General features: G+C 25.9%; 1 protein-coding gene across 1 annotated transcript; it reads left to right on the forward strand.

The window, feature by feature from the left end:
• Nucleotides 1-10,089: 10,089 nt before the first annotated feature.
• Nucleotides 10,090-19,459, forward strand: LOC145833982 (ankyrin repeat and EF-hand domain-containing protein 1-like). Its single transcript, XM_082941280.1, has 18 exons — nucleotides 10,090-10,313; nucleotides 10,668-10,795; nucleotides 11,781-11,885; nucleotides 12,311-12,513; nucleotides 13,254-13,412; nucleotides 13,716-13,830; nucleotides 14,163-14,383; nucleotides 14,547-14,687; nucleotides 15,270-15,389; nucleotides 16,125-16,285; nucleotides 16,479-16,608; nucleotides 17,029-17,132; nucleotides 17,424-17,505; nucleotides 17,892-18,036; nucleotides 18,152-18,309; nucleotides 18,484-18,561; nucleotides 18,684-18,797; nucleotides 19,013-19,459. The coding sequence occupies exons 1-18, from the start codon at nucleotides 10,147-10,149 to the stop codon at nucleotides 19,151-19,153; spliced, it is 2,472 nt and encodes an 823-aa protein (XP_082797406.1). The 5' UTR covers nucleotides 10,090-10,146; the 3' UTR covers nucleotides 19,154-19,459.
• The last annotated feature ends 281 nt before the right edge of the window (nucleotides 19,460-19,740 follow it).

Consider the following 19,740-nt stretch of genomic DNA (forward strand, 5'->3'; position numbering starts at 1 on the left):
CATCTTGCAATATCTAGAAAGTTTAAAAATAATAAATTGAAAAAAATTATGATTGAATTCAAATTAAATTTAAAAAATTAAATTTAAAAAATGTATAGTGTTATTACTAGATAATTAATTAACAAAATAAAAAGTTTTATAATAATGAAAAAGACTTTTTAAATTTTAAATATGATTTATACTTACAATAGATGATTTGTTCTATATAGATTTGGATTTAGCTTATAACAACACAAAACAAAATGGCGCTTAACAAATGAGGGTACAAGTAATAACAAAAATAGAAATAAGTGATAAAAGAATTGAATACTCTAAGTTTTAAAATAAAATTTCCTAAAGTGCGGCCAGGTGTAGAAGAGCTCTTGTCTTTTATTTAAAATTCGTTTCTTGGAAAGCTCTGTTCCCTTGCTATTTTCATTCTTAATGTCACTAATGTGCGCATACCATCTCTTTTTGAACTGACCTCCTGTGGATCCTATGTATTCTTTTGTTTCGATCTGACTGGTGATCGTCGCCTTATAAACAACATTCCCCTGCAAACATTTGCCACTTAAGGGGCAGGAGTCTTTGTCACGGCAGTTGCACGTTTTATCCTCTTGGTTGTTCTTATGATTCAGTTTAGTTAGTATCTTCTTATTGTGGCTACTTATTAGTGATTTGACATTATCCATACAACAGTATGATATTTTGCAATTAGAATGAAAATAACAAGGGAACAAAGCTTTCCAAGTACATTTGGAGACTAAAAAACAATAACACCTGCTACGATTTAAGATGGAGCATAATGCATAAGATCAGAGAAACAAAGAATATAGGTAAAATCTGTAAGACTTGCAATTTGGAAAAAATAGAAATAGCACTTGCTAATAAGAAACAAATTTTAAACAAAAGACAAGAGCTCTTCTACACCTGCCCGCACTTTAGGAAATTTTATTTTAAAACTTAGAGCATTCAATTCTTTTATCACTTATTTCTATTTTTGTTATTACTTGTACCCTCATTTGTTAAGCGCCATTTTGTTTTGTGTTGTTATAAGCTAAATCCAAATCTATATAGAACAAATCATCTATTGTAAGTATAAATCATATTTAAAATTTAAAAAGTCTTTTTCATTATTATAAAACTTTTTATTTTGTTAATTAATTATCTAGTAATAACACTATACATTTTTTAAATTTAATTTTTTAAATTTAATTTGAATTCAATTAAAATTTTTTGCATTATTGTATTTTTTTAAGTTGTCCATTGTCTTGTGTTTATTTTATTTTTGCAGGCCTGAAGATCCCTTAGGGGAGAAACATTGTTGCCTTTGTAAATAAATAAAATTAAAAATTAAAAAATATATATATATGTTATCATATACAATTGTCCTAAAAAAGACATTAAACTGTATACTGGTGTATTACTCAATAACTGAAAGACTTTTTGGTACACCAGGTCCTTAGACTAAGCTTGTTTCGAGCTCTTTTTTTATCCAAAAAACAATATATGTAGTTAAAAACTGGTCAAGCACTTTAAAAATGTATTATAAAATCCAGGGAATTGGAGTGTTTTAAACTAAAATTGCAACTATCAAAGAAAATAGGAACTTTGCTTGAACTTACAACTTTATAAAGTTATGTGGCCTGATGACATAAGGGTGTTCTAATGATAGCAAAGGGATGTTAGACCATTAAAACTTATAAAGTTGAATGTTGCAAATTAAAAACCAAGCGGTCAACTCATATTAGGGTGGTCAGTGGTTTTTCAGAAATTTTTTTAAGTTTTAATTAATTTATTTTAAGTTTTTTGAATATAGAAGTTCTTTTTCTTCGTTTAAGTAGAAAAAAATAAGATAACAAATGGTTATAACAGTATACAGTTATGAAAAATATAATGTAATGCTACTGTAAATGTGTTTATATTAATTAAAATTGTAAATCACATCCTTTTTTGTTGTATACATTAGTTTTGTTTTCTAGAGAGTTCCCAAAATTTCTAAGAAATTTCTTCCAGGTTTTCTGGAATTTTTCCAAGTTTTTAAAATTACACATTTTGGCTCTATTTTTAGTTTAGAGCTAAGTTTAAGGTTAAAAAATGTGCTAATTAGTAAAAAAAAACATTAAAAACATACTTCAAAGCTACTTTAAATGTGTTTTTTGGTAAAAAAAATTATCTTATGGTAGATTTTTCTTGTTGAATTAAAATTTTACTACGTAACAGGAAGAAATTGTTTAAAATTCCAGGTTTTTTTAGGTTTCTTAAAGATTTTTTTCAAAATTTCTCAACCTCCAGGTTTTTGGCCTAAATTTTTAAACTCCAGGTTTCTACAGGACTCCGAGATTTTAGCAACCCTGTTTCAATAAAAATCACACTAATTTATACACTTGAAAACTGTTAAAAATTCTTGGATTTTTTTAGGATTTGAGGTAAAATAGTTACCCTTACATGTACACAAACCTCATAACAGATGTTTAAATGAAATAAATTGAATAAAACATAATATTAAGAATAACCAAACTTATATGAACTTTTTATTTCATTTGTCTTAAGTTTTAGAAAATTACTAATTATTACAACTTACAAAACATATAAACTGAGTAAGTTGTTTTTACTAGCAAGTTGTTCATTAATCATTTAAAATAGTTTTACTACTGATAATTTTTTCATTTTAGGGAATTCTAGATAGAAAGAAGCTTTCAACTTGCATCACATCACATCAATTACCAAGCCAAACATGTTGTTGATTAAAGTTTTTAATGATTTTTTTTTTCTTCTTCTTCTTGTTTCTAAAATAAGACCATAAATTTTAAGTCGACTCATTTTTAAGATTTATTAAGAAATTCTAGAAGTTTAGAAATTTACTGTAATGTTAGTGAAATTAATGTGAATTTGTCCTGGACAAGACAGAAAAGTAAGCTGTTTCCGAGGTGTAACCGAAACATTTTTCATACACCAGGTCCTTGGACCAAACTTTTTTAATTTTTTTTTTGTTAATAATAAAATAAATATAATTTTATATTTGTACATTATTTAATTAAAACAGACTAATACTTAAATATCAAATAAAAATTCAATAAAATAACTATAAAAATACAGCACGAAAGTATCAATAAAAAAAGTGAAATGAATAGATTTTAAAAAACGTAAAAATCCATAAAATTCAAAAATATTTAAATGATTAATATAAAAAGTATCTAAACAAATAATTTTTTTCAGTTAAATCCAAATACAAACTTTTAAGTGAGTAAGGAAATATTGTCTTAAGTTAAAATTGCAACTTATAAACAAAATATATTCAAAAGTTTGTCTACCAAAAGTTGTAATTTAAACTTACTTGATATTGGATGCTCTTTAAGTCATCAAAGAGATATACCAGATTTTTACAAAGAAGTTTTAAATACAATAACAAAAGTTGATGAAAGTTTAAATAATTATAAGTTAAAAGATTGTACAAAGAAGTCTTCTGGTTTAAAATTTTAAGTTTGTTGGAAACTACTTAGTTTTCAAATCTAACAATATTTTTTAGTCTAAATAATTTACAAAGCAATTGAAGGCAAATAAATAAAGAAAAAACCATAGTAAATATAGTACTAGGTTCTAACAAGCTTGATGTAATACAAAACTATTTTGAAATTTAAAATCATTATAGGATTTAAGTATAAATTTGTACTTAAACATAAAAAATAAGGACATAACAATTTAAAACCTAATAGTTAAATGTCACTTAGCTAAAATCTCACAACCAAATGCATGTTTGTCTTTAAACCAGAGTTGTTAAAAGTAAAGCTTATTTAAAGTTATCGATTGTAAACTAATTTTATTACTTGATTAGTCAATAGTCGACAAAATATAATCCAAGTCAAAAAACCTTATCACTAACAGCAGCTAGATTTACAAAAAACTCAAATTCAATAAAATCAATTACTTATAAGTAGTTTCTACTTTTGGTTGTTTGAAAAATATTCAGATAAAATTGTCCTACATTAATATAATTGTAAAAAGTCAGTAGTACACGCAAAAACTATTTAAGTTTATATTTAATTTAATAAAAAAATTTGTTACAAATTTTTATTTAGTTAGTTTCTTTAAAAAAAGTTTAAGTGAAAAAATTAATAACTTTTACCTGTATTAAAATGCTTATGTTTTAGTTTTCGGACATACATAAATGAATAAAAAAAATTTAAATAATAACTAATTTTCACAGTACTCTTTTTTTTCTTTTAAATAACGTTATTTTAAAAAAGAAAGAGTACTATGATAATTTGTTGTTATATATTCTAGTGAACTTGCTTCGTAAGGACCTTTATTAGCAAACGATTTTCTTGAAACTTTGAGTATTTAAACATTTTTTATTTATAAGTCTTAATTTTGTCCCGGACAAGACATTAAAAGGTATCCGTGGTGTATGACTCGATAACTGGATTCTGGAAGGTTTTTCTGCACCAGGTCCTATGACTAAAAATTTTGAGCCTTTTTTTATCGTTCAACAAACTATAGTTGTAAAGATAGAAATACAAAACAAATACAGTAAAGTTTATTTATAACAGATTAAAAAAACATATACTTTTCTTTTTTATTAAAAAAGATTACAACATTAAATGTTACTTTTATGCAAAGTTTTTTTTAGACCAGGGTTTTCTAAGTTATTTTTCATAATCTATTTCAAAAAAATTAAGAAACAATCGCCACCCTTTACTAGAAATCCAAAAATATCTAGTGTAAACTTCAAATTTCCCGACAACTATCCCACAGATCTTTTCTTATTCTTTATAACAAACCCCAGACCAGAAAATCAAGTATAGATTAATAGTTGACGACTTACTAGTTATCTTGTTGCCCAAAATTTCAAAGTTGTCCCCACTTTTTCTCCTTACTAGTTTTTGCCTTCGACTTTACTAAAATAACCCCCTTAGGAAAACCCTATTTTAGAATTTTTTGTTGATACCCAGTTACTTGAAATGACAAACTTAAACATACTAAATATTATATGAAAAATCTTCATGCAATCAATACAGTATATAACTTTTTACCAAGTACCATAAGTTTATTTTACTTTGAAGCCGTCACAGAGTGCAAAAAGTTTGTTAAGTGGTGCACGAGTATGTTAAAATGCACGCACTCATTCTGTGGTGCACGAAATTTATGGTGAAACTTACACTAGGGACTCTTGAAATCACGAAGAAAAGCAAAAAAAAAAAGCTTTTCGGAATATTTCTTTGTACTTTTTTGTGCAAAGATTTTTTTTCCGATTTAAGCGTACAGGTTTCAATTACCGTTGACACCACTAATTTAAAGCGTTTCATTAACCATTAAAAGAGTTAACTGGATTACTTTTATGAGTTAAACGAATTTCAATAGACTAGTTTTAAATATTTTTTCGAGCGCAATAACTAGATTGATAAACTATTATTTAAAGTTAAACAGGATGGGAACGCGTTGAATATGCACGAAGACACTTTTGCACAAAGGGTCATTTTAGATCGAGAGTACAAAGAAATAAAAAGATAAAAAAATAACAAAAGAAAAATTAAGGAAAAAAATTAAAGACCAAGGGATAGGGACTAGATTAACAATTTAAAAAAAAATTAATTAATACTGAAAAAAGTAGAAAAAAGTTATTGGCCAGAGCAAGGGTTATGGGTAAAAAGATATTGAAAAAAAAATAGACAAATTAAATAAAAAATAACTAAAAAAATCAACCCGTGCAAAAGTGTCATAGTACAAAAGTGACCTTTGTGCATTTTTCACACCTACCCATTCAACATAATTTTAAATGACTAAAAAGTTACGATGAATTGTTGATTTTTTTTGTAAAATATATACAAGTAGTATAATTGTAATTTTGTAGCATATCTTTCGTATAAAATTAGTTATAAAAAGAGCTACTTGAAAATTTTTTGTAACTGAGTAACTTTGATAAAAAACAAAGGAAGTTAAGCTGTAATCTACGAAACTCTTCATAAAATATAAGACAATTTAAGGAAGACAAAGCTGCAATTACTTACTTTTTTTACATCTCTTTTTTAAAAATTCCAAGCATATCGTTTGAACAGTAACCTAGCTTAGGTTTATGAATGTACTGTACAAAATACACAAGTTTAAGCTTTAAGATCAGTTTCCGATTACTTAAATAAAAAAATTAAGAGGATTGCCGTAGTAAAGTTAATTGAAAACAAATAAATACTCTTTTTATGTTATAAAAGGGGTCGACATTTTTTTTTTCATAATCTTTGTTAATTAAAACTTCTGGATCATTTTCACAGCTTTTATCTAAAATTTTTTATCAATGGTCCATAAAAATATTGAAATCGAAGAGCTTAAATATTTTTAATTTGAATATTCATCTAACGTTTATAAACATGGTTATTTTACCAAAATTTATATACGGACATAGTAATATATTGGTTTATTGAACAACAAAAAATGCGTTCAAAAAACTTGGTCCTAGAACCTGGTATACGAAAAACCTCTATCGGGTAATCGAAAAACGATATGCAGGAAGTTTTATAATTTTGGTCCAAAACTTATACAATGACTTTAAAACTAAAGGCAAGCCGAAATTCTCCAAGCTTATCTTTCATCTAAATCACAGGTCCACAGCTTTTAATAATCGCGGGCTAATCTCCAAGAATAAAATGCTCGCGGGCCGCATTGTATCGAAAAAACTTTTGTGTGCAGTAATTTCTAAAACATTTTTAATAATCTTTATACAAATACTACTTTAAACAAAAATGTGATAAAATAAGCACTAGTAAATACAGTAAAATAAAGCACAAGTAACTAGTAATTAATGAAATTTAAAGCTTTACTGTTACTTTTAAGAACAAATTTATTATTGTTTATTGTTTTAAAAAACCATGTTTTAGCTGAAAAGTACACTGTAGGCTGCAAATTTTTGCTTTGCAGGCTGCAGTTTGCCAATCCCCGATATAGATATAAGCAAGTTATTTACCACTTTCAAGCTTTGTTTTCATTTAAATTGACATAAAACAAATGTCCATTGAGATTTTTGTCAACCTAAAACTTGCTATATAGTGTTTAAATATACACCGAAGACAAACTTTTTTATTTTTGTTTGTTTATAATAAACGAATTAAGTTTTCTGGCACCTTTCATATACAAAATATTTTGAAATTTTTAATTAAAACTTATTTATATATGTCCGGGACAATGATGTTAAACTGCATCCAAGTGGTGTACGACTCGATAACCGAAAAGTTTCTTCGTACACCAGGTCCTAGAACCAAATATTTTGAGGTTTTTTTTTGGCGTTCAATATACAATACTTTATATAAGATATCTTTTTTGTTTAAAATTTTAAAATTTTGCAAAAGTAAGACTAAAAAAGTTTTAAACAGACTCAAAAAAGTTTAAAAATTGTTACCTACCAGTTTTCAAACGAAAAGTCACTGAAATTTTACAATCAAAGAAAACATGGGCGAAAGTCTAACAGAGCCTAAGCGTTGACTTACATTAACAAGCTCAAGATAACATAAAGGTTTGATCATACCACTTCGATCATCAGACCACAAGCTTTCGGTAGACTGAGAAATAAAAACGAAACCCATGTCTCAGTCTACCGAAAGCTACTGATGATCGAAGTCGTATAATCAAACTTTAATGCAATTTTACAATTCATACAACTTTTATTTCAGTATTTGATTTGTAAATCTTGTGATGAAGCTATGTTTTGATTTCAAATCAAACTAGTAGATTTATAGTAATATATATTTGGGTTCTCCTTAAAAGAATTTTTTATTGACTGATGCATACCTATACAACTAGTTTCAAAAAAGTTTTATACTCAGACTTTCCTTATTATTTTAACACCAAAAAGCTGTAGATTAAAGGATACAAACGTTATCAAAAATATTAATTTGTTTTACTATTACGTCAAGATATATTTTATTTTAAGATTTTTCAAATAACAAATCTCGGCGAAAAAGATACACAAAAATTTTTTTTTGCAAATTTAAATTTAATTACAAATTTATACAAAAAAAACTACACAAATAAATTACGTTGCTAAGCTTTAAAATTAAAAATAAGTCGAAATTTTATACATTATTTATAGCATTTGTGTTTCATCTTATGTAAGGTTCGTTTTTTCAGATTGTTATTATTTCTTAAAATAAGCTTAGAGTTTATAAATTGTTAAATAATAAAATATAAAGTTCTAAAAATTAGATAAGATTGATAATTTAAATCTTAAACTCATTAGCAGCTACGTAAATTGTTGTAATAAAACTATAACTTGTGAAGTTTAAAAGAATAGTTCTGAAACTTTGAAAAATCGATTACAGGATGAAAAGTCTATGGACACTATAAATCTTGTTTGTGTATAATGTATATCTTTCTATTTTGTTTTGTTGTTTATTTTTTGTTAAATATCATTAAAGTTAGAAACTGTATTTTAGTACAAGTTTAAAAATGGATATCAATTAAAAAATTCTGAGTTTTCTCTACACACTAAAAAGTTTAAATGACAAAAATTTGTTTTAAAAAACACTTACATTAGAGTTTTGTCTTTATGGAATTTTTTACAAATAGTTTATAAAAATCAAGTTAATTAAACTTATTTATTTCATAATAAATGTTTGCTTTCGACTACCTATTTAGGTAAAAATAAGACTATGCTTATATAAAAAATAATCACTTACATTACTATTTTTAGTATATCATTATCAGGACTTTTTTAGAAATTAATATTCTATAAAGTTATAATTAAATAGATATTACTTTTCAAACGCTTATAGATATTACTATTCATTGGTACAATGATTATAACTTTTTAAATACATTCAAACATTTTGTTATTTTTTGTCAAAAGCAGTATCGTTTTCATTACTTACATCATTTATTTTTATTTAAAAAATTATAAAACTTAACTTTGCTAAAAATTTTCTAGTTTTTTAAACAAAGTTTTAAGCTAAAAAGTATTTGCTGCTTCTTTTAGTAAATACTTAAAAATATATAAACTGTCACATTTAAGTTTGTTAGTAGAGTTTCAATTAACAGGCTTTTTTTAAGTACATACTTAATTTTCTTTGATTTTGGATGAGCACCTGGTTGTATAATTACTAGTTTTCAAATTCAAACTTATCGAGAGAACTAGGAAAAACTCCGTGTTCTCTCACATAAACTTGTTGGCATTAGTTACGACGCTTAAAAGCTTGTTAATGGTTACAAAAGTTTTTTTGTACGCATGCTTGCTTTATTTGTTTGTTTTGGTTGTTTTGAAAACTTCTTGAGAAATTTTAAAACTAAAAACTTTGCTTAAATTTTTTATTAATTATTGCGTATATCAATTTTTTAATAATTATTGCATATATCAATTTTGTATTTGAAAATTTAGTCTATTTTACAAAAGTTCAATGAGCATTTATCGCTTAAAATTCAAATTGTAGCTTTTGACTTATTTGTCGATTAAAAATTGAGGTATCTTGTTATTATTTATAATGCTTAAAATTTAGAACTATCTTATGTAGATAATCAACTAAAAGCAAACAGCTACAGTAGTTTATTTTGATAAAATAAAACTAACCCAAAAGATCTCTATTATAGCAGTAGAGTCGTGGTGGAAATATATAAATTAATGATAGTAAGTATCAAGTATATCACTAGTATAATGAGCTAGTAGCAAAAGTCCAATAAATGTATAAGTATACAGTTCAAATTGTAATTAAAAAAACTATAAGTTTTTATACTTGTATCAAGATAGACTAGCAACATTAAAGTTTTTAATTGTTATTTCAGTTTCGAATGAAAACAAATTTTATACAGAAAAGAAGCATGATTTTTAGATAGTATAAACCAAGTTTGTAACAAAATTTTGTTTAGCTTGTTAATCGATTAAGTTCAAAAAAAGTTATCATTTTTAATCTTGACAAAAATATTTTTAGAGTTAATAGTATAAGTTGGGGATAGCTAAACTATAAATGAAGAAAAATAAAACTGTTTATAATCAAACAAAATGTATAATTTTTTGTATCAGCTTTTCTTTGATTTCATCGTACTTTCAGTATTATTACATGCAATTAACATTTTTAGTTTTCGATAATTAACTAAAAATTAAACTGAAAATTACAAAAACTACAAAGACAGATGAAATATAGGCGTAAGTGTTAATAGTTTGTGAAGTCCAAAAGTATATGTTCTTTCAAAATGGTGGGACCAACCGTTGCAGAGAGAAACGAGTCGTCACCACCCATTGGTGAGCAGTATGTAGCCACCACGCGGTTGGAAATTCAACAGATATACAAACTGATTCAGTTGATGAGAGAAAATGAGTTCGATGAAATATTAAAACTAATTACTGATGGTGTTCCTTCGTTAGTTTATTTTTATGGATTAGCATTTATCAAGTAGTACTTTATTATTAATAAGAGTATTTGTTTTAATATATTGCTTACAAAATATATATAATGGAAAAAAATCCATGTCACTTTATTTTGCTGGTATTTTATAAAATAAGTTATAAACAGAAATTAAGTTTTTAACTTTACAAAACGTATCTTTTAAATAGTTTGGTTATTGCTAGATTATTTACAAGATTCACTTATTATCATACATACAAATACATGAAGAATTCTCTATATAAGCTAAACGAAAACTGAAAAAACATTCTAGGTCTGAATTAGAAGCAAAAGTAAATAGAATACACTAAACTTTTTTTTTATAAACAGGCTGGTAAATTTCAAAGAACCAGGTGAAGGAGAAACAGCGCTTCATCTTGCTGCTATGATGGACAAACAGAACATGGTGAAGTTCTTGCTGGGTTTGAACGCAAATCCTAATGTACAAGACTTTAAAGGTACTTGTTTACGCGATTGAAAATATATTTTTTTTTTTATAATTGACTAGTAGAAGTAGTTTATTCTTTTAATTCTAATCATAATTTGTTTAGCTCGGAAGATTATGATTATCGAGTTATTTGTAATAAATTAAGCGACTTATTATAACTTGTATAAATAAAGTTAACTAGTTTATTTAATCGAATTATATTAAAAATACTCAGATGCTATTGTTAAACGTTTTAATATATTTTCACTGCATATCTTCAGAAACGTTACTGCAGAATAAAAAGGTTTAAAACACAGTTTTTCACTAAAAACAGCAAAAGAATATCTTAATACTAGTTAGTCATTAATGAGATTAACAAAAGTAAAAAAATAATAAACGCAACATTAACTATTAAACTAACTATAATTTAACTAATAATAAAAATATCATCGATAGCGGAACATTTAATTGTTAACACAGATTGTGCAAAAAACTATATGCTATCGAGATTTACAGTTGTTACCCATTGCAATAATGTAATTGACATACTGAGATTAGAAGCTATATAAATTTTTTTAAACAAACCGGAATTATGTAAGCAAAAAGATTTTGATTATAAAGTGTCTTCATTTGTTTAATTAAATGTCAATTTTTTTGTATGTTTTATATTTAGTTTAATAATTGTTTTTGCGTTGATTATTTTTCTACTATTGTCAATCTCATTAATGACCAATTAGCATTAAGATATTATTTTGCTGTTTTTAGTGAAAAACTATGTTTTAAACCTTGTTGTGCTCCAGTAACGTTTCTGAAGATATGCAGTGAAAATATACTAAAACGTTTAACAATAGCATCTGAGTATTTCTTTATATATTTCGGTTAAATTACTATAGACTGATGTTTGTGTTGTTAAAAAAACAATTTATCACCTAGCTTTTAGTAATGTGATACTGTTTAATTTTTTCCATAAAAACTAAACTTCAAATACCTCTTTAAACTTATTAATTTATTCTTAGGTAGAACCCCTATAATGAGAGCTGTAGAGCGAGGTAACCACGAAACTGTTGAGCTACTTGCCAAGAATCAAGCTAGCATGCATGTTGTTGATGCGGATGGTGGAGGTAATTGTTTTAACTACTTTATACTTGAAACAGCACTTGTTCTGCTATAGATAACACAACTTGTAAAAATATACTGATTTTTTATATTATTTATAATATTTATAATATAATGTTTTGTCTCTTTACTTTAATTTTATAAAAAACGTGCAGCTATGGTTTTTATTTTATGAAACAAACTTGACTAGAACTTTCAAAAGTTGTTTATGGATATGCTAAAAGTACATAAAAAAAAATGAATGTCAAAAAATTAGGATACATTTAATTTGATCGAATCATGTTTAATCAACTCACCTTTACAATTGAAAAACTACATGTTTTATGAAACTTTTGTACGAAGTTGGAAAAGTAACTTAACTTTAATTAAATTCTCTTTTATTTTTTACATACTGGTGTACTAAAAAAACTAATATATTTTCTCTTCACAGACGTGATAACACATTGTTTTGAATCAAACACTACGCGTCACAAGCAATGTTTAGATATATGCTTGGCATTTGGTGCTGCAGCAAACTGCACTGCTCATTCTTTTATACCCGGCCTAGTTAGGGTTTGCGAGAAAAGTGATGAAAGTTCAGATATGTGTTTGATGGTTATCGAAAAGGGTTGCCAGCCTAACGTTGTTGAAAAGGTAACGTATACATTTTTTAAAAATTATTAGGAAAAACTTTAAATGGTAAAAATAATAAACAATTAATTTAGTGTTTATGCTGTCAGCTGTTGTTGAAAAAATTTATGTTAAAAAACCTGTCAGTTCAGTTAAGCACTTCTGAGGTCATCTTTAAATTAATTAATATTAAAAAAATTAAAAGCTTTATTTAAAAAAATCATAAAAGAAAGAAGTTAACAATTAATTGGATTCTAAATTCAAATATGATATAAAAAATATAAAAAAAGAACTTAATAAGAAAAAATAACTTAGTTAAAAGTTAAAAACATTTGTTTAAAATCAAACTTAAATATAAATTGATTTTAGTACACTCTCATAACCAGCATTTAACTTTAAAATGTAGTTAATTTACATATGCTTTTAATTTTTTTTGTTTACTATCAAGCATTTTTAAGGTATGTCTAAATTTTAAAACTAATTTCTGAAATATTTTAAACTTCTAAGCCTTGTCCTAAAGTAAGCTCAAGTATTGTATGAAGTTTAGATTTTACAATGTTTAAATAGATAAATAAAATATTTTTTTATGTCTAAGTAAAAGTTGTGTGTAAGCCATTAGAATGGTAAACTTATTTTAGTTTACAAGTTGGTAGTACTGTACGCTTTACTTCAACTAAATTAAAAGGTAGATCTACCTTAAATTCAAATTATAAAACTTATCATGACTATACACTGACAAACTTGTAACGTTTTAATACTAATAGGATGGTGGGAAGTCAGCTTTAATAGTTGCTTGCTTGGCGGGAAATGAACTAGTTATTCGTGCCCTTTTACAAAAAGGTGCTAAGCCTAATATTCCAGATGGAAGAAAAAAGACTTCATTTCACCACGCTGCTAGGAAGGGTGACTTGCAAGCACTAAAAGTACTTAAATTGAAAAATTTTTGTGAAAGTAGTAATTTTTGTAAAGTATAACTAATAATAAACTATTGATATGCCTTCCAGTAATTATATGATTCAATTAGCTTCAAGAATGTAGATAAATAAAATTGAACACGTTTATAAATTCAAAACTATTTACACTTTATCAAAAATTTTTACAAACACGGGTATGTTAAGCCAAAGCTTAAAATTATGATCTTTTTTTACTCTAAATAATAACGTTTGTAAAGAACTACAAATAATTATAGTTTAATCTTCTTCAAAAAAAAAACAAGTTTATAACAGGCAATGGTAGCTTATGAAGCAGATGTAAGCTCAACAGACAAGTTCAACAACACACCAATTCATTACGCTGCACTCGCTAATGAACCTAAAGTTTGCCAGTTCTTGTTTCAACGAGGTTTTTATCAAAATTATTTAGATCTGTTTTGTTGATTTACAGCAGGAAAGTTTTGACTTCTACCTATTTAGAATAGATTTTAATTTCTGCTGCTTTTAATTTTTAATACAATGAGGTATAAATCTAGCTTCGACTTTTACTAAAACTAAGGCTTTATAATACAAGAAGTATTAAATAAGTACGTTTAAAAAAAAATGTATATAGAAACGTTTTTTTGTAACATTTGATTTCAAAAGTAAATAAAATTTTAATATTAGATCATAAATAGAATTGATATTAAGATAATCAGCCATATTTTTTGTATTACTAACTTAATAACTTAATTATCAAAGGAGTAGATCCGACTACGAAGAACAACAAAGGTCAGACGGCGCTAGTTTTTGCAAAGGATTTAGGGAGCAAGAAATGTGTAAAAATATTAAAAAAGTGTGAAAGGTTGTGGAGAAGACAGCACAAACCAAATTTCGTTAATCCAAACCCCGTTGAGATGGTCAATTTTTATGACTTTATTTTTGAGAGGCAAGAATTTCTAAGACAAGATCTTGAAAGATGTGTAAGTTTTCAGCTGTTAGTGTATACTAAAAAAACGGTAGAAGTTTTATATTTTCAACTAAATATTCCGTTTAAAAGTATTTATTTTACTTTTTTTTGAATTAAACACAAATTTTTCGGATATAATGGAGTTATACTGCTCTTATGAGTTTTCAATTTTGTAGATAATACCAAACGAAAATTTTAACTCTGAGGAAATGAACAAAGGAAGTTTTGTATCAGCCAAGGACTTTGTTGAGATAATTAAATCTATAGATGCTCCTTTTCCTTTTCATGATAAACAACTTAAGAAAAAGTTTTTTGAAGTTAGTTTTATTTACTAATTTACTTGTAATTTTTTATTTTACTTACTGATTCTAAACTATTTTTACTTATTTGAATACTTTTATTACCTTATTTAAATATGTATACTGAGATTAAAAAAATTTAAATCGAAATGTAAACTGTTAGTATTGTATTGTATAAATCATTTTGTAAAAACTGAACATGTAAAAAGTATGTTGTTTTGAAAATATAAAAAGTTTAGAGCGATTAATAATATTTTAGTCTTAAAAAATAAAAAAGAAGAAAAAAAACTAGTATTTTAAAAATGTTTTTTATTTATTTACTTTAATCTGTAATATTTTTGCTTTTAAATAAAGAATTTATCAAAAATATGTATACACACTTTCTTTAAAGTCAAGTCTAGCTGCTATCGATCTTTAATTTAATTGTTGGCTTAAATATGTAAAGTAAAAAATAACTTAGTTATCAGCTGCTACAAACTTTATCTTGTCTGAACTATAATAAACTTGAAGTGTATCGTTGTCAAATATGTGTGTACATTTTTTTTAACCTAAAAATTTTTAAATACATTGTAAGTAACCTACTTATTTCGGTATATCTAGGGTCATGACCATATGAGAAAAGATGTTGTGGAGATATCTGAATTCATATCAGGAAAAAAATACCTTAACAAGCAATATCTCATGTCAGCATATCAGCCTAAGAAAAAGAAAGGCAAAAAGGTTTATACATAACATATATTATACTACAGTTCTTAGTTTCTATATTTTATTTATATATACAAATTATTTTAATAATTTTTTACTATATCATTTAAAGTTTTGTAGCATAATATATACACTTATTCAAGACAACACATAATTTAAATTTTCATTAAATTTTAAATATTTATAAGCTCTCATGTTTCTGTGTTATCGTTTTCCTATATATATTGCTCTATTTTAACTCATACAGCTGTTAATTACAATTCAGTAAACAACTTTGAATTGAACTTATTGTTATTTTTATATGTTAAACTAATTTTTAAAATAAAATGTTATGTACGGTACTTTTTTTAATTAAACAGTTACAGTTATCAAGCTAGGTTTAGAGAAATAAGTACGAGACTTGTTATTTCATACTTTATTCTAAAATCAGGTCATCAGTTACAAAACAGTTTTTATTCAAACGCCGTTGTTATTTTTAATTTGAATAAGAATTGTTTTGAAACTGATGATTTTTTCGGGTGGACAAATTTTTACTAAAATAGATGAGAAGGAGTTATTAGTGAACATGTAATAATTTTTATGTATATATAAGTATTATCAAAATGTTTTTTATAAGTCTAAAGTTAGCAGTAATTATTTTATTGTTAGTTTTAAATATAATGTTTAGTTAAAGTAAAAAGTTTTATAGCAAAAAAACTCAGCTAAATTTTTACACTTATTTACTTTACTTTGATACAAAATAAAAAACAGGGAGGTAAGAAGGGAAAACCAAAGAAGGGAAAGAAGGGCAAGTTCAAGGTTGTCATGCCAATATGTCAGGAGTCTCAAGATGTTAGGAGACCTGACGGTGGTCCACCTGAAAAATACGTCATCAAACAAGTTCTAGAAACTGACCTCATGAGATTTAATCGGTTTGTAAATATCAACGTATGCATTAACATTGTTTTTAGGACATTTTTTTTGAATTATATTAAAAAAAATTTTTTTCTTAGTGTTGCATGGCCTAGTTATTTTTACTTTAATCAAGTTGTTAACTTAAAAAGTTAGTATTGTCTTTTTCGTAAAAACACTAGCAGTAAATTGATTAACTTAACACAAAAACAGTGATGACAAGCCTACACATGAGTTTGAGGACGATAGTGGGTGGTATTTGTCTGTACCTGATAAGCAATATGTTTGTATCACTGAAGCTGCTAAGAACAGCGATTGGGATACGCTGAAACACTCTTTTGAGGTTTGTATGATTTTTTCTATGAGTCTTAAGGTTTTGGTTAAAATTCAGTTTACGGTTACACAATTTGGAAACTTATGTATCTTTTTGCATTATAATACAAAGTATTTAATTCAAAAAATTGTTTGTAGAATATAGTTTTAATTTTAATAAACAAATTTGGAGTTATAAACGAAAAAGCAATAAAGAAAACTTTAATTAAAAGTTAAAATCTTTTTTTGTTATCTGCTGCTAAGCTACAAACTGTTTTTAGACTTTTCATTTTATATGAAAATAAAATGATGTTATAAATTGTTTCGTTTACTTGTTTTTCATTTCAAGTAAAGCGCTACACTATAGTATCTAACTAGCTACTTAAAAAAACATTTTGAACTTGGAACTAAAAAGTCAATACATTTTTTAATTTCCAAAAAAATATAACAGAACGGAACAGCAGTGGATACGAGAGACAAATATTACAAGACTTCTTTGATGATAGCAGCTGCAGAAGGAAACATCGATTTAGTTGATTACTTACTAGCTATGGGGTTAGTAGTTTGTAAACATTCTTTCAATCTATGACAGAAACAAGTTAAATAAAAGTAAAGTAATTAAATTCATACAAGTTAAAACTTTCGTTCTACTTGTTTAATGTCTTTTTAAATTTTGTAGAAAGGTAAGAAGGTTGATACTTTTGAACCTAATCAACACTTAATCATAATTTTAATAGTTTTTAGAATTCTTTAACAAAATTTTTATGAAAAAAGATATTTAATTCATGTTAAGCAGAGAACTTAGGAAATATATCTGTTAATAAAACTAAGATTATAAAAACACAGGGCCGATGTAAAAGCCACAGATAACTTTAGATGGACAGCACTTCACCATGGTTGCCAATCTGGACAAGTTGACGTCGTTCATGTAAGTTAACACTTGTTTAAAATCATTTAAATTAAATAAGTTAGATAAGATATTAAAAATAGTTTTTATTTTGTATATTAGTTACTATGGTCGTCAATTTATAAGTCATTATAAAACTGTAAAGGTTAAGGGTAGAAAAACTTTACGGCATTATACGGTTTATTAGATTTTATTTCATTTTAACTTTAAACAATAAAAAACAGTATTTATTTCAAATTAAAAGCAATGTTTCACTGTTTATTTATTAACTTACGTTTACTTTATATTTTGTGAGGTTCTAAAATTATTTTAGTTCTTTTAAACGTAATTGTTAGTAACTAAAAAATGTTCAAATAAAGTTGTAGTGATTGTTCTTACAAAAAAGTTTAAATAATATGATATTTAAGGCCTTGCTACTAGCAAATGCTGATGGTAATGCTCAAACATGGAATGGAGCATCTCCACTAATGAGAGCAATTCAAAGTGGAAAACTGGAAGTTGTGCAATTTTTGTTGGATGTCGGCGTCAACGTCACTTTATTTAACAAAAAAGGTTATACTACATTAGCTATTTTTTAAATAATATTGCTTAAAATACGTTTTATTTAAAATTCAAATTTTCACATGAATAAAATTTTATTAACAAAATATTTCACCTTTTACTTCAGAGCAAACAGCGTTGGATGTCGCCGAAGAATGGGCAAGTGCAAATATTTACAACCTGATAAAGCAGAAGTACGATCAAGCCCCTAAACCGAAGACAGAAAAGAAAAAGGGCCCACCAAGACCAGCACCAAACAGACCTTTGAAAATACCTCACAGAAAAGTAGTTTCAACTTATATTAATATTCGACTTTAAGCTTAAAATAAAAGATACTTATTATTAGTAAGTAACCAAAACAAAAAAGTTTTAGTAACCTCATCAACTCATTACCCTAACTAATTTGTTTTTATAAATGCAATTGTATTTATAAACTAAATTAATAGGCATTTTTTTTAGAAAACAAAGTTTATGAAAGAGTTTGAACTAATGAAACTACAAAATGGAGGAGTAAACATTTCAGTTGACGATTCTCATGTTAGTTAATCTTAATGTATTTTATAAAAATTTCTCATAAATGTACAACTTTTAATAATAAAGGTATCCGAATAAATTAGATGAACTTTAAATTACACCTTTAAATTAAAATTTAATTTCAGAGTGCGCTCGAACTAGCTAGACATAGAAACGCCTCAAAGCTAACACTAGCAGCATCGCATACAAAAATGGCGAACGTTCCAAAAGTATCACCTGCAATACCGCCCAACCCAGCGGTAATTTATTTTACTAGTAAAATTCGGTTACCACAATATCTTTTAAACATAAATTTTTTTCTCTATTTTGCATTGAAATAAGCCTAAACTTTATTTTTTGAGTAAAAAACGTCTAGTTATATTTAGGAAAATTAAAAGTAATAAAAAAACGTTTTTCAAAGTTTGTAGTTATACAGTTATAACCAGTAATTTAACTGTAATTTGAAAACGTTTAGGCCTGGGAACAATTACCAACCACCGAAGATTTAAAACAACAGTTTGTCGACAAAAGAGAACGATTTGGAGATGAAGTAGACTTTGAAAATTACAAGATGCCTTTAAAGAAACATATTGACAAACTAATTGACGAAATGTGATATAGTTACAATTTCGAAAATAACACTGCCTTATAAGTTAATAACTTAGTCTCGAACTTATTTTCGATCATATTATTTTGTATGTGATGGCTGTGACTAGAAGGTAAAAAAATAACTTATTTTTTACACTGTTGATTTTATTCTGATTGAAAAAAGTGCTTTCTTTTTAATTTAATAAAAAGTACATGAAAATATTTCCGTTGTAGTTTTTTAAATTTTTTGTTTGTTAGAATAATTTCATTTTATATTTAAAAAAATCGAAGTAAAATTATAGAACATTTTATCTTATAACTAGCCTGTCTCTAGCTGAAGTTGTTGTCTATAGATAATAAAATGTCATTATTAAAAATATAAATTTAAGTGATTGTTAACAAAAGATCCTAGTGAAACAAGTTCACTATAATATATATTAATAACAAATTATACAGTATTCTTCTTTTATTACTCTGACATATGTTTCTGTGTGTTAACGGATTAACACAATTCAACTGAGCCTTGTAAAAAAAAAAATACTGTAAGGAAAGAATAGAAGCTAAAGTAATACATGTGTCCATTAAAAATAACAACAATTGCTATAAATTTTTATA

Source organism: Thalia democratica, chromosome 4, assembly GCF_965202585.1.
Source record: "Thalia democratica chromosome 4, ktThaDemo2.hap1.1, whole genome shotgun sequence".
In the NCBI taxonomy this organism is placed as follows: domain Eukaryota; kingdom Metazoa; phylum Chordata; class Thaliacea; order Salpida; family Salpidae; genus Thalia; species Thalia democratica.